Source organism: Rattus norvegicus, chromosome 1, assembly GCF_036323735.1.
Source record: "Rattus norvegicus strain BN/NHsdMcwi chromosome 1, GRCr8, whole genome shotgun sequence".
In the NCBI taxonomy this organism is placed as follows: domain Eukaryota; kingdom Metazoa; phylum Chordata; class Mammalia; order Rodentia; family Muridae; genus Rattus; species Rattus norvegicus.
Window position 1 is genome coordinate 74,050,294 of NC_086019.1, and position 16,346 is coordinate 74,066,639.

At 41.4% G+C, this 16,346-nt stretch overlaps 1 protein-coding gene across 3 annotated transcripts in view; it reads right to left on the bottom strand.

The window, feature by feature from the left end:
* Vom2r26 (vomeronasal 2 receptor, 26) overlaps positions 1 to 16,346 on the bottom strand; it is a 37,389-nt gene that overhangs the window by 5,883 nt on the left and 15,160 nt on the right. For all 3 annotated transcript variants that reach the window (XM_039103657.2, XM_017588877.3, NM_001099471.1), the window contains exon 4: positions 16,072 to 16,299. In XM_039103657.2, coding sequence (XP_038959585.1) covers positions 16,072 to 16,299 — 228 coding nt within the window. The remainder of the gene's footprint in view (positions 1 to 16,071; positions 16,300 to 16,346) is intronic.

Sequence of the window (16,346 nt, forward strand, 5' to 3'; positions counted from 1 at the left end):
CTGTATTTGATTTGCTTTAATACTCATTTATTTGTTATTCAAGTGCTGTCTATTTGTTCTCTTGACATTTTGTTTACCTTACTTAAAAGTGTGCAGGGGTTCTTCAGCTTATTAAAAATAATGTTTTATGATATGAATTTCTGTAATTGTGTTTACTTGTGAACTTTGTTAATATCCTACTATTATATGGCAAAACATTTTGGGGTATAATGACAAGGCTAGATATTATGACTCCAAGTATTTCATCACTGTAACATTAGTCTCACTCTTATCAACATCTCTGTCAGAGGTTTCAGATAAGGGAGGAGACGACTGTGTAATAACAAAAATTATATGAAGAGAATATTGTTCAGTTTAAGGAAAGAATATCAAACAGTGGTGAAGTGCAGTTTTATATTCATTAAATTTCAGAAAATGGTTGTGATGTGACAAAAGTATATTTTATACACATATGAAATCTTCAAAGTGTTAGTAAACATACGTCAAAAATTCAAATAACCTTATTTTAAAAATGGGGTACAGAGCTAAACAAAACATTCTCAGGTAACGAATGTCGAATGGCCAAAATTCGCCTAAAGAAATGTTCAACATCCTTGTTCATCAGGGAAATTCAAATCAAAACAACCCTGAGATTCCACCTCACACCAGTCAGAAAGGCTAAGATAAAAATCTCAGGTGACAGGAGGTGCTGGCGAGAATATGAAGAAAGAAGAACACTACTCCATTGTTGGTGGCATTGCAAACAGGTACAACCACTCTGGAAATCAGTCTGGAAGTTCCTCAGAAAATTGAACATTGCACTACCTGAGGACCCAGCTATACCTCTCTTGGACACATACCCAAAAGATGCTCCAACATACACAAAGACACATGCTCCACTCTGTTCATAGGAGCCTTATATATAATAGCCAGAGGCTGGAAAGAACCCAGATGCCATTCAACAGAGGAATAGATTCAAAAAATGTGGTACATATACAATGGAGTACTACTCAGTTATCAAATCAATGACTTCATGAAATTCATAGGCAAATAAAGTGAACTAGAAAATATCATACTGACCGCCGGAACCTGAAGGAAACAGACGGGATAAACAGTTCTCTGCACCCAAATCCCGTGGGAGGGAGAGCTAAACCTTCAGAGAGGCAGACAAGCCTGGGAAACCAGAAGAGACTGCTCTCTGCACACACATCTCGGACGTCAGAGGAAAAAGCCAAAGACCATCTGGAACCCTGGTGCACTGAAGCTCCCGGAAGGGGCGGCGCATATCTTCCTGGTTGCTGCCGCTGCAGAGAGCCCGTGGGCAGCACCCCACGAGCGAACTTGACCTCGGGACCACAGGTAAGACCAACTTTTCTGCTGCAAGAAAGCTGCCTGGTGAGCTTGGGACACACGGAAGCAGAATTCCTCTAGGACCAGGCACGTTCTGTGTTTACCGGAAGTCCCACACACTCGGATCCCGGCCCACAGCAGCTCTCTGCTCCCAGACCCCATGAGAGAGAGACCCAACCGCCTGGTCAGGTGGGCACTCCTGAGGCTGCAGAGTGGAAGAGACCACCAACACTGCTCACTCCTGCCCACATCCCTGGCCCAGGAGGAAACTGTATAAGGCCTCTGGGCTCCCGTGGGGGAGGGCCCAGGAGCGACAGGACCCCTGCCTGAGACACCACCGGAACCTGAAGGAAACAGACCGGATAAACAGTTCTCTGCACCCAAATCCCGTGGGAGGGAGAGCTAAACCTTCAGAGAGGCAGACAAGCCTGGGAAACCAGAAGAGACTGCTCTCTGCACACACATCTCGGACGCCAGAGGAAAAAGCCAAAGACCATCTGAAACCCTGGTGCACTGAAGCTCCCGGAAGGGGCGGCACAGGTCTTTCTGGTTGCTGCCGCTACAGAGAGCCCGTGGGCAGCACCCCACGAGCGAACTTGAGCCTCGGGATCACAGGTAAGACCAAATTTTCTGCTGCAAGAAAGCTGCCTGGTGAACTCAAGACACAGGCCCACAGGAACAGCTGAAGACCTGTAGAGAGGAAAAACTACACGCCGGAAAGCAGAACACTCTGTCCCCATAACTGACTGAAAGAGAGGAAAACAGGTCTACAGCACTCCTGACACACAGGCTTATAGGACAGTCTAGCCACTGTCAGAAATAGCAGAACAAAGTAACACTAGAGATAATCTGATGGCGAGAGGCAAGCGCAGGAACCCAAGCAACAGAAATCAAGACTACATGGCACCATCGGAGCCCAATTCTCCCATCAAAACGAACATGGAATATCCAAACACACCAGAAAAGCAAGATCTACTTTCAAAACCATTTTTGATCATGATGCTGGAGGACTTTAAGAAAGACGTGAAGAACTCCCTTAGAGAAAAAGTAGAAGCCTACAGAGAGGAATCGCAAAAATGCCTGAAAGAATTCCAGGAAAACATAAATAAACAAGTAGAAGCCCATAGAGAGGAGACACAAAAATCCCTGAAAGAATTCCAGGAAACATAAATAAACAAGTAGAAGCCCATAGAGAGGAGACACAAAAATCCCTGAAAGAATTCCAGGAAAACACAATCAAACAGTTGAAGGAATTAAAAATGGAAATAGAAGCAATCAAGAAAGAACACATGGAAACAACCCTGGATATAGAAAACCAAAAGAAGAGACAAGGAGCTGTAGATACAAGCTTCACCAACAGAATACAAGAGATGGAAGAGAGAATCTCAGGAGCAGAAGATTCCATAGAAATCATTGACTCAACTGTCAAAGATAATGTAAAGCGGAAAAAGCTACTGGTCCAAAACATACAGGAAATCCAGGACTCAATGAGAAGATCAAACCTAAGGATAATAGGTATAGAAGAGAGTGAAGACTCCCAGCTCAAAGGACCAGTAAATATCTTCAACAAAATCATAGAAGAAAACTTCCCTAATCTAAAAAAAGAGATACCCATAGGCATACAAGAAGCCTACAGAACTCCAAATAGATTGGACCAGAAAAGAAACACCTCCCATCACATAATAGTCAAAACACCAAACGCACAAAATAAAGAAAGAATATTAAAAGCAGTAAGGGAAAAAGGTCAAGTAACATATAAAGGCAGACCTATCAGAATCACACCAGACTTCTCGCCAGAAACTATGAAGGCCAGAAGTTCCTGGACTGATGTCATACAGACCCTAAGAGAACACAAATGCCAGCCCAGGTTACTGTATCCTGCAAAAGTCTCAATTAACATTGATGGAGAAACCAAGATATTCCATGACAAAACCAAATTTACGCAATATCTTTCTACAAATCCAGCACTACAAAGGATAATAAATGGTAAAGCCCAACATAAGGAGGCAAGCTATACCCTACAAGAAGCAAGAAACTAATCGTCTTGGCAACAAAACAAAGAGAATGAAAGCACACAAACATAACCTCACATCCAAATATGAATATAACGGGAAACAATAATCACTATTCCTTAATATCTCTCAATATCAATGGCCTCAACTCCCCAATAAAAAGACATAGATTAACAAACTGGATACACAACGAGGACCCTGCATTCTGCTGCCTACAGGAAACACACCTCAGAGACAAAGACAGACACTACCTCAGAGTGAAAGGCTAGAAAACAACTTTCCAAGCAAATGGTCAGAAGAAGCAAGCTGGAGTAGCCATTCTAATATCAAATAAAATCAATTTCCAACTAAAAGTCATCAAAAAAGATAAGGAAGGACACTTCATATTCATCAAAGGAAAAATACACCAAGATGAACTCGCAATCCTAAATATCTATGCCCCAAATACAAGGGCACCTACATACATAAAAGAAACCTTACTAAAGCTCAAAACACACATTGCACCTCACACAATAATAGTGGGAGATTTTAACACCCCACTCTCATCAATGGACAGATCATGGAAACAGAAAATAAACAGTGATGTCGACAGACTAAGAGAAGTCATGAGCCAAATGGACTTAATGGATATTTATAGAACATTTTATCCTAAAGCAAAAGGATATACCTTCTTCTCAGCTCCTCATGGTACTTTCTCCAAAACTGACCATATAATTGGTCAAAAAACGGGCCTCAACAGGTACAGAAAGATAGAAATAATCCCATGCGTGCTGTCGGACCACCAAGGCCTAAAACTGGTCTTCAATAACAATAAGGGAAGAATGCCCACATATACTTGGAAATTGAACAATGCTCTACTCAATGATAACCTGGTCAAGGAAGAAATAAAGAAAAAAATTAAAAAATTTTTAGAATTTAATGAAAATGAAGGTACAACATACCCAAACTTATGGGACACAATGAAAGAGGTGCTAAGAGGAAAACTCATAGCGCTGAGTGCCTGCAGAAAGAAACAGGAAAGAGCATATGTCAGCAGCTTGACAGCACACCTAAAAGCTCTAGAACAAAAAGAAGCAAATACACCCAGGAGGAGTAGAAGGCAGGAAATAATCAAACTCAGAGCTGAAATCAACCAAGTAGAAACAAAAAGGACCATAGAAAGAATCAACAGAACCAAAAGTTGGTTCATTGATAAAATCAACAAGATAGATAAACCCTTAGCCAGACTAACGAGAGGACACAGAGAGTGCGTCCAAATTAACAAAATCAGAAATGAAAAGGGAGACATAACTACAGATTCAGAGGAAATTCAAAAAATCATCAGATCTTACTATAAAAACCTATATTCAACAAAACTTGAAAATCTTCAGAAAATGGACAATTTCCTAGACAGATACCAGGTATCAATGTTAAATCAGGAACAGATAAACCAGTTAAACAACCCCATAACTCCTAAGGAAATAGAAGCAGTCATTAAAGGTCTCCCAACCAAAAAGAGCCCAGGTCCAGACGGGTTTAGTGCAGAATTCTATCAAACCTTCATAGAAGACCTCATACCAATATTATCCAAACTATTCCACAAAATTGAAACAGATGGAGCACTACTGAATTCTTTCTACGAAGCCAAAATTACTCTTATACCTAAACCACAAAAAGACACAACAAAGAAAGAGAACTTCAGACCAATTTCCCTTATGAATATCGACGCAAAAATACTCAATAAAATTCTGGCAAACCGAATTCAAGAGCACATCAATACAATCATCCACCATGATCAAGTAGGCTTCATCCCAGGCATGCAGGGATGGTTTAATATACGGAAAACCATCAACGTGATCCATTATATAGACAAACTGAAAGAACAGAACCACATGATCATTTCATTCGATGCTGAGAAAGCATTTGACAAAATTCAACACCCCTTCATGATAAAAGTCCTGGAAAGAATAAGAATTCAAGGCCCATACCTAAACATACTATAAGCCATATACAGCAAACCAGTTGCTAACATTAAACTAAATGGAGAGAAACTTGAAGCAATCCCACTAAAATCAGGGACTAGACAAGGCTGCCCACTCTCTCCCTACTTATTCAATATAGTTCTTGAAGTTCTAGCCAGAGCAATCAGACAACAAAAGGAGATCAAAGGGATACAGATCGGAAAAGAAGAGGTCAAAATATCACTATTTGCAGATGACATGATAGTATATTTAAGTGATCCCAAAAGTTCCACCAGAGAACTACTAAAGCTGATAAACAACTTCAGCAAAGTGGCTGGGTATAAAATTAACTCAAATAAATCAGTTGCCTTCCTCTATACAAAAGAGAAACAAGCCGAGAAAGAAATTAGGGAAACGACACTCTTCATAATAGACCCAAATAATATAAAGTACCTCGGTGTGACTTAAACCAAGCAAGTAAAAGATCTGTAAAATAAGAACTTCAAGACACTGAGGAAAGAAATTGAAGAAGACCTCAGAAGATGGAAAGATCTCCCATGCTCATGGATTGGCAGGATTAATATAGTAAAAATGGACATTTTACCAAAAGCAATCTACAGATTCAATGCAATCCCCATCAAAATACCAATCCAATTCTTCAAAGAGTTAGACAGAACAATTTGCAAATTCATCTGGAATAACAAAAAACCCAGGATAGCTAAAGCTATCCTCAACAATAAAAGGACTTCAGGGGGAATCACTATCCCTGAACTCAAGCAGTATTACAGAGCAATAGTGATAAAAACTGCATGGTATTGGTACAGAGACAGACAGATTGACCAATGGAATAGAATTGAAGACCCAGAAATGAACCCACACACCTATGGTCACTTGATTTTTGACAAAGGAGCCAAAACCATCCAATGGAAAAAAGATAGCATTTTCAGCAAATGGTGCTGGTTCAACTGGAGGTCAACATGTAGAAGAATGCAGATCGATCCATCCTTATCACCCTGTACACAGCTTATGTCCAAGTGGATCAAGGACCTCCACATCAAACCAGACACACTCAAACTAATAGAAGAAAAACTAGGGAAGCATCTGGAACACATAGGCACTGGAAAAAATTTCCTGAACAAAACACCAATGGCTTATGCTCTAAGATCAAGAATCGACAAATGGGATCTCATAAAACTGCAAAGCTTTTGTAAGGCAAAGGACACTGTGGTTAGGACAAAACGGCAACCAACAGATTGGGAAAAGATCTTTACCAATCCTACAACAGATAGAGGCCTTATATCCAAAATATACAAAGAACTCAAGAAGTTAGACCGCAGGGAAACAAATAACCCTATTAAAAAATGGGGTTCAGAGCTAAACAAAGAATTCACAGCTGAGGAATGCCGAATGGCTGAGAAACACCTAAAGAAATGTTCAACATCTTTAGTCATAAGGGAAATGCAAATCAAAACAACCCTGAGATTTCACCTCACACCAGTGAGAATGGCTAAGATCAAAAACTCAGGTGACAGCAGATGCTGGCGAGGATGTGGAGAAAGAGGAACACTCCTCCATTGTTGGTGGGATTGCAGACTGGTAAAACCATTCTGGAAATCAGTCTGGAGGTTCCTCAGAAAATTAGACATTGAACTGCCTGAGGATCCAGCTATACCTCTCTTGGGCATATACCCAAAAGATGCCTCAACATATAAAAGAGACACGTGCTCCACTATGTTCATCGCAGCCTTATTTATAATAGCCAGAAGCTGGAAAGAACCCAGATGCCCTTCAACAGAGGAATGGATACAGAAAATGTGGTACATCCACACAATGGAATATTACTCAGCTATCAAAAACAACGAGTTTATGAAATTCGTAGGCAAATGGTTGGAACTGGAAAATATCATCCTGAGTGAGCTAACCCAATCACAGAAAGACATACATGGTATGCACTCATTGATAAGTGGCTATTAGCCCAAATGCTTGAATTACCCTAGATCCCTAGAACAAACGAAACTCAAGACGGATGATCAAAATATGAATGCTTCACTCCTTCTTTAAATGAGGAAAAAGAATACCCTTGGCAGGGAAGGGAGAGGCAAAGATTAAAACAGAGACTGAAGGAACACCCATTCAGAGCCTGCCCCACATGTGGCCCATACATATACAGCCACCCAATTAGACAAGATGGATAAAGCAAAGAAGTGCAGACCGACAGGAGCCGGATGTAGATCGCTCCTGAGAGTCACAGCCAGAATACAGCAAATACAGAGGCGAATGCCAGCAGCAAACCACTGAACTGAGAATAGGTCCCCCGTTGAAGGAATCAGAGAAAGAACTGGAAGAGCTTGAAGGGGCTCGAGACCCCAAAAGTACAACAATGTCAAGCAACCAGAGCTTCCAGGGACTAAGCCACTACCTAAAGACTATACATGGACTGACCCTGGACTCTGACCCCATAGGTAGCAATGAATATCCTAGTAAGAGCACCAGTGGAAGGGGAAGCCCTGGGTCCTGCTAAGACTGAACCCCCAGTGAACTAGACTATGGGGGGAGGGCGGCAATGGGGGGAGGGTTGGGAGGGGAACACCCATAAGGAAGGGGAGGGGGGAGGGGGATGTTTGCCCGGAAACCGGGAAAGGGAATAACACTTGAAATGTATATAAGAAATACTCAAGTTGAGTTCTCTGCACCCAAATCCCGTGGGAGGGAGAGCTAAACCTTCAGAGAGGCAGACAAGCCTGGGAAACCAGAAGAGACTGCTCCCTGCACACACATCTCGGACGCCAGAGGAAAAAGCCAAAGACCATCTGGAACCCTGGTGCACTGAAGCTCCCGGAAGGGGCGGCACAGGTCTTCCTGGTTGCTGCCGCTGCAGAGAGCCCCTGGGCAGCACCCCACGAGCGAACCTGAGCCTCGGGACCACAGGTAAGACCAAATTTTCTGCTGCAAGAAAGCTGCCTGGTGAGCTTGGGACACACGGAAGCAGAATTTCTCTAGGACCGGGCACTTTCTGTGTTTACCGGAAGTCCCACACCCGCGGATCCCGGCCCGCAGCAGCTCTCTGCTCCCAGACCCGGTGAGAGAGAGACCCAACCGCCTGGTCAGGTGGGCACTCCTGAGGCTGCAGAGCGGAAGAGACCACCAACACTGCTCAACCCTGCCCACATCCCTGGCCCAAGAGGAAACTGTATAAGGCCTCTGGGCTCCCGTGGGGGAGGGCCCAGGAGCTGCAGGACCTCTGCGCCTGAGACACCACCGGAACCTGAAAGAAACAGACCGGATAAACAGTTCTCCGCACCCAAATCCCGTGGGAGGGAGAGCTAAACCTTCAGAGAGGCAGACAAGCCTGGGAAACCAGAAGAGACTGCTCCCTGCACACACATCTCGGACGCCAGAGGAAAAAGCCAAAGACCATCTGGAACCCTGGTGCACTGAAGCTCCCGGAAGGGGCGGCACAGGTCTTCCTGGTTGCTGCCGCTGCAGAGAGCCCCTGGGCAGCACCCCACGAGCGAACCTGAGCCTCGGGACCACAGGTAAGACCAACTTTTCTGCTGCAAGAAAGCTGCCTGGTGAACTCAAGACACAGGCCCACAGGAACAGCTGAAGACCTGTAGAGAGGAAAAACTACACGCCCGAAAGCAGAACACACTGTCCCCATAACTGACTGAAAGAGAGGAAAACAGGTCCACAGCACTCCTGACACACAGGCTTATAGGTCAGTCTAGCCACTGTCAGAAATAGCAGAACAAAGTAACACTAGAGATAATCTGATGGCGAGAGGCAAGCGCAGGAACCCAAGCAACAAAAACCAAGACTGCATGCCATCATCGGAGCCCAATTCTCCCACCAAAACAAACATGGAATATCCAAACACACCAGAAAAGCAAGATCTAGTTTCAAAATCATATTTGATCATGATGCTGGAGGACTTCAAGAAAGACATGAACACACTTAGGGAAACACAGGAAATCATTAATAAACAAGTAGAAGCCTACAGAGAGGAATGGCAAAAATCCCTGAAAGAATTCCAGGAAAACACAATCAAACAGTTGAAGGAATTAAAAATGGAAATAGAAGCAATCAAGAAAGAACACATGGAAACAACCCTGGATATAGAAAACCAAAAGAAGAGACAAGGAGCTGTAGATACAAGCTTCACCAACAGAATACAAGAGATGGAAGAGAGAATCTCAGGAGCAGAAGATTCCATAGAAATCATTGACTCAACTGTCAAAGATAATGTAAAGCGGAAAAAGCTACTGGTCCAAAACATACAGGAAATCCAGGACTCAATGAGAAGATCAAACCTAAGGATAATAGGTATAGAAGAGAGTGAAGACTCCCAGCTCAAAGGACCAGTAAATATCTTCAACAAAATCATAGAAGAAAACTTCCCTAACCTAAGAAAAGATACCCATAGGCATACAAGAAGCCTACAGAACTCCAAATAGATTGGACCAGAAAAGAAACACCTCCCGTCACATAATTGTCAAAACACCAAACGCACAAAATAAAGAAAGAATATTAAAAGCAGTAAGGGAAAAAGGTCAAGTAACATATAAAGGGAGACCTATCAGAATCACACCAGACTTCTCGCCAGAAACTATGAAGGCCAGAAGATACTGGACTGATGTCATACAGACCCTAAGAGAACACAAATGCCAGCCCAGGTTACTGTATCCAGCAAAACTCTCAATTAACATTGATGGAGAAACCAAGATATTCCATGACAAAACCAAATTTACACAATATCTTTCTACAAATCCAGCACTACAAAGGATAATAAATGGTAAAGCCCAACATAAGGAGGCAAGCTATACCCTACAAGAAGCAAGAAACTAATCGTCTTGGCAACAAAACAAAGAGAATGAAAGCACACAAACATAACCTCACATCCAAATATGAATATAAAGGGAAGCAATAATCACTATTCCTTAATATCTCTCAATATCAATGGCCTCAACTCCCCAATAAAAAGACATAGATTAACAAACTGGATACGCAACGAGGACCCTGCATTCTGCTGCCTACAGGAAACACACCTCAGAGACAAAGACAGACACTACCTCAGAGTGAAAGGCTGGAAAACAACTTTCCAAGCAAATGGTCAGAAGAAGCAAGCTGGAGTAGCCATTCTAATATCAAATAAAATCAATTTCCAACTAAAAGTCATCAAAAAAGATAAGGAAGGACACTTCATATTCATCAAAGGAAAAATCCACCAAGATGAACTCTCATACCTAAATATCTATGCCCCAAATACATGGGCACCTACATACGTAAAAGAAACCTTACTAAAGCTCAAAACACACATTGCACCTCACACAATAATAGTGGGAGATTTTAACACCCCACTCTCATCAATGGACAGATCATGGAAACAGAAATTAAACAGTGATGTCGACAGACTAAGAGAAGTCATGAGCCAAATGGACTTAACGGATATTTATAGAACATTCTATCCTAAAGGAAAAGGATATACCTTCTTCTCAGCTCCTCATGGTACTTTCTCCAAAATTGACCATATAATTAGTCAAAAAACGGGCCTCAACAGGTAAAAAAAGAGAGAAATAATCCCATGCGTGCTATCGGACCACCACGGCCTAAAACTGGTCTTCAATAACAATAAGGGAAGAATGCCCACATATACGTGGAAATTGAACAATGCTCTACTCAATGATAACCTGGTCAAGGAAGAAATAAAGAAAGAAATTAAAAACTTTTTAGAATTTAATGAAAATGAAGATACAACATACTCAAACTTATGGGACACAATGAAAGCTGTGCTAAGAGGAAAACTCATAGCGCTGAGTGCCTGCAGAAAGAAACAGGAAAGAGCATATGTCAGCAGCTTGACAGCACACCTAAAAGCTCTAGAACAAAAAGAAGCAAATACACCCAGGAGGAGTAGAAGGCAGGAAATAATCAAACTCAGAGCTGAAATCAACCAAGTAGAAACAAAAAGGACCATAGAAAGAATCAACAGGACCAAAAGTTGGTTCTTTGAGAAAATCAACAAGATAGATAAACCCTTAGCCAGACTAACGAGAGGACACAGAGAGTGCGTCCAAATTAACAAAATCAGAAATGAAAAGGGAGACATAACTACAGATTCAGAGGAAATTCAAAAAATCATCAGATCTTACTATAAAAACCTATATTCAACAAAATTTGAAAATCTTCAGGAAATGGACAATGTCCTAGACAGATACCAGGTATCAAAGTTAAATCAGGAACAGATAAACCAGTTAAACAACCCCATAACTCCTAAGGAAATAGAAGCAGTCATTAAAGGTCTCCCAACCAAAAGGAGCCCAGGTCCAGATGGGTTTAGTGCAGAATTCTATCAAACCTTCATAGAAGACCTCATACCAATATTATCCAAACTATTCCACAAAATTGAAACAGATGGAGCCCTACCGAATTCCTTCTACGAAGCTACAATTACTCTTATACCTAAACCACACAAAGACACAACAAAGAAAGAGAACTTCAGACCAATTTCCCTTATGAATATCGACGCAAAAATACTCAATAAAATTCTGGCAAACCGAATTCAAGAGCACATCAAAACAATCATCCACCATGATCAAGTAGGCTTCATCCCAGGCATGCAGGGATGGTTTAATATACGGAAAACCATCAACGTGATCCATTATATAAACAAACTGAAAGAACAGAACCACATGATCATTTCATTAGATGCTGAGAAAGCATTTGACAAAATTCAACACCCCTTCATGATAAAAGTCCTGGAAAGAATAGGAATTCAAGGCCCATACCTAAACATAGTAAAAGCCATATACAGCAAACCAGTTGCTAACATTAAACTAAATGGAGAGAAACTTGGAGCAATCCGACTAAAATCAGGGACTAGACAAGGCTGCCCACTCTCTCCCTACTTATTCAATATAGTTCTTGAAGTTCTAGCCAGAGCAATCAGACAACAAAAGGAGATCAAAGGGATACAGATCGGAAAAGAAGAGGTCAAAATATCACTATTTGCAGATGACATGATAGTATATTTAAGTGATCCCAAAAGTTCCACCAGAGAACTACTAAAGCTGATAAACAACTTCAGCAAAGTGGCTGGGTATAAAATTAACTCAAATAAATCAGTTGCCTTCCTCTATACAAAAGAGAAACAAGCCGAGAAAGAAATTAGGGAAACGACACCCTTCATAATAGACCCAAATAATATAAAGTACCTCGGTGTGACTTTAACCAAGCAAGTAAAAGATCTGTACAATAAGAACTTCAAGACACTGAGGAAAGAAATTGAAGAAGACCTCAGAAGATGGAAAGATCTCCCATGCTCATGGATTGGCAGGATTAATATAGTAAAAATGGACATTTTACCAAAAGCAATCTACAGATTCAATGCAATCCCCATCAAAATACCAATCCAATTCTTCAAAGAGTTAGACAGAACAATTTGCAAATTCATCTGGAATAACAAAAAACCCAGGATAGCTAAAGCTATCCTCAACAATAAAAGGACTTCAGGGGGAATCACTATCCCTGAACTCAAGCAGTACTACAGAGCAATAGTGATAAAAACTGCATGGTATTGGTACAGAGACAGACAGATAGACCAATGGAATAGAATTGAAGACCCAGAAATGAACCCACACACCTATGGTCACTTGATTTTTGACAAAGGAGCCAAAACCATCCAATGGAAAAAAGATAGCATTTTCAGCAAATGGTGCTGGTTCAACTGGAGGGCAACATGTAGAAGAATGCAGATCGATCCATGCTTATCACCCTGTACAAAGCTTAAGTCCCAGTGGATCAAGGACCTCCACATCAAACCAGACACACTCAAACTAATAGAAGAAAAACTAGGGAAGCATCTGGAACACATGGGCACTGGAAAAAATTTCCTGAACAAAACACCAATGGCTTATGCTCAAAGATCAAGAATAGACAAATGGGATCTCATAAAACTGCAAAGCTTCTGTAAGGCAAAGGACACTGTGGTTAGGACAAAACGGCAACCAACAGATTGGGAAAAGATCTTTACCAATCCTACAACAGATAGAGGCCTTATATCCAAAATATACAAAGAACTCAAGAAGTTAGACCGCAGGGAAACAAATAACCCTATTAAAAAATGGGGTTCAGAGCTAAACAAAGAATTCACAGCTGAGGAATGCCGAATGGCTGAGAAACACCTAAAGAAATGTTCAACATCTTTAGTCATAAGAGAAATGCAAATCAAAACAACCCTGAGATTTCACCTCACACCAGTGCGATTGGCTAAGATCAAAAACTCAGGTGACAGCAGATGCTGGTGAGGATGTGGAGAAAGAGGAACACTCCTCCATTGTTGGTGGGATTGCAGACTGGTAAAACCATTCTGGAAATCAGTCTGGAGGTTCCTCAGAAAATTGGACATTGAACTGCCTGAGGATCCAGCTGTACCTCTCTTGGGCATATACCCAAAAGATGCCTCAACATATAAAAGAGACACGTGCTCCACTATGTTCATCACAGCCTTATTTATAATAGCCAGAAGCTGGAAAGAACCCAGATGCCCTTCAACAGAGGAATGGATACAGAAAATGTGGTACATCTACACAATGGAATATTACTCAGCTATCAAAAACAACAAGTTTATGAAATTCGTAGGCAAATGGTTGGAACTGGAAAATATCATCCTGAGTGAGCTAACCCAATCACAGAAAGACATACATGGTATGCACTCATTGATAAGTGGCTATTAGCCCAAATGCTTGAATTACCCTAGATCCCTAGAACAAACGAAACTCAAGACGGATGATCAAAATGTGAATGCTTCACTCCTTCTTTAAATGAGGAAAAAGAATACCCTTGGCAGGGAAGGGAGAGGCAAAGATTAAAACAGAGACTGAAGGAACACCCATTCAGAGCCTGTCCCACATTTGGCCCATACATATACAGCCACCCAATTATACAAGATGGATGAAGCAAAGAAGTGCAGACCGACAGGAGCCAGATGTAGATCGCTCCTGAGAGACACAGCCAGAATACAGCAAATACAGAGGCGAATGCCAGCAGCAAACCACTGAACTGAGAATAGGTCCCCTATTGAAGGAATCAGAGAAAGAACTGGAAGAGCTTGAAGGGGCTCGAGACCCCAAAAGTACAACAATGCCAAGCAACCAGAGCTTCCCGGGACTAAGCCACTACCTAAAGACTATACATGGACTGACCCTTGACTCTGACCCCATAGGTAGCAATGAATATCCTAGTAAGAGCACCAGTGGAAGGGGAAGCCCTGGGTCCTGCTAAGACTGAACCCCCAGTGAACTAGTCTATGGGGGGAGGGCGGCAATGGTGGGAGGGTTGGGAGGGGAACACCCATAAGGAAGGGGAGGGGGGAGGGGGATGTTTGCCCGGAAACCGGGAAAGGGAATAACACTCGAAATGTATATAAGAAATACTCAAGTTAATAAAAAAAAAAGAAATACTCAAGTTAATAAAAATAAAATAAAATAAATAAAGATAGAAAAAAATAAAAAAGAAGAAGGGGGAGAAGGATGGGATAGGACAGGAAACTGGGAAAGGGGATAACATTTGAAATGTAAATAAATAAAAATATCAAATTAAAAAAAAGAAAATATCATACTAAGTGACGTTACTCAATCACAGAAAAGCACACCTGGTATGCATTCATTGATAAGTAGATATTAGCCAAAATGCTCGAATTACCCAAGATGCAATACTCAAGAAGAAGGATGACCAAAATGCGGATGCTCCCACTCCTTCTTAAAAGGGGAAAAAATATCCATAGGAGGGGATATGGAAGCGAAGTTTAGAGCAACAACTGAAGGAACGACCATTCAGAACCTGCTCCACATGTGACTCATATATGTACACCCACCAAAACTAGATAAGATTGCTGAAACTAAAAAATGCATGCTGAAACGGACCGGATATAGATCTCTTCTGAGAGACACATCCAGAGCATGTCCAATACAGAGGTCAATACTAGCAGCAAACCACTCAACTGAGATCAGGACCCCCTTGGGGGGAATTAGAGGAAGGATTGAAAGAGTTGAAGGAGCTTGCAACCCCATAAGAAAAACAATTCCAACAACCAGAGCTTCCAGAGACCAAACCACTACCGAAAGACTATACGTGGACTGACCCAGGGCTCCACCTGTATATGTAGCAGAGAATAACTTTATTGGGGCACCAGTGGAAGGGGAAGCCCTTGGTCCTGCCAAGGTTGGATCCCCAAGTGCAGGGGAATATGGGGAGAAAGAAGTAAGGGAGATGAATAAGGGGAATACCTTTATGGGGGAGGGGGAGGGCATGGAGGCTTATGGATAGGAAACTGGAATAACATCTGAAATGTAAGTAAAGAAATATGTCTAATAAATAAAAGAAAGAAAATGTAGGAAATGATGACAAATTTTGAGTCTGCTGAGGAAGAGGGCAGTGGCCATGGAAAGTCTAAGAAATGACTGTTTTCCTCCTGTTCAAAGCAACAGACTACCTTTAAATTCTTATTGCTTCTTTCTTTACAAAATTCTTCAGGGCATATGTTTCTATCAAGAAATCTTTATTGAAAATTCCTGAGATCTTCAGAACATTTATTGTCAAAAATGCCATTCACTAGAAACAGATGGTCAGAGTTTATGTTAAAAATGTCAAAAATTAAAAATAGAAACATAACACAGGAGCTTAGAAATTGGTTCTTCATGTGATGAAATATATTATTTGAATGTGTTGCAGTGTTTCCACACGACAGTATTTACTGCTGTGTATTATAAATCACTAAGTTAGTGCACACTCACCTTTTTACTTCCTGTGGCCAACTCAATCATGTCTACATATAAGTGAAAGTGTTGATCACGTTTAAAATATTGGCTGACCTTTCCTATCTTCACCTTAATCCCAAGGTGTTCTGAGAAATACTGAGTATGAAAAATGTCATAGTCTTCCTGCAGTATTTCTCTCTGTTTCATAATCACTTTGTCACCGAGAGGATTGGTGAAGTGAGTCTTTCTCAGAAAGGAGTTTAACTAAAAGACAAGCATTAAATTATAATGTCTATAATGTCATTTAAAGA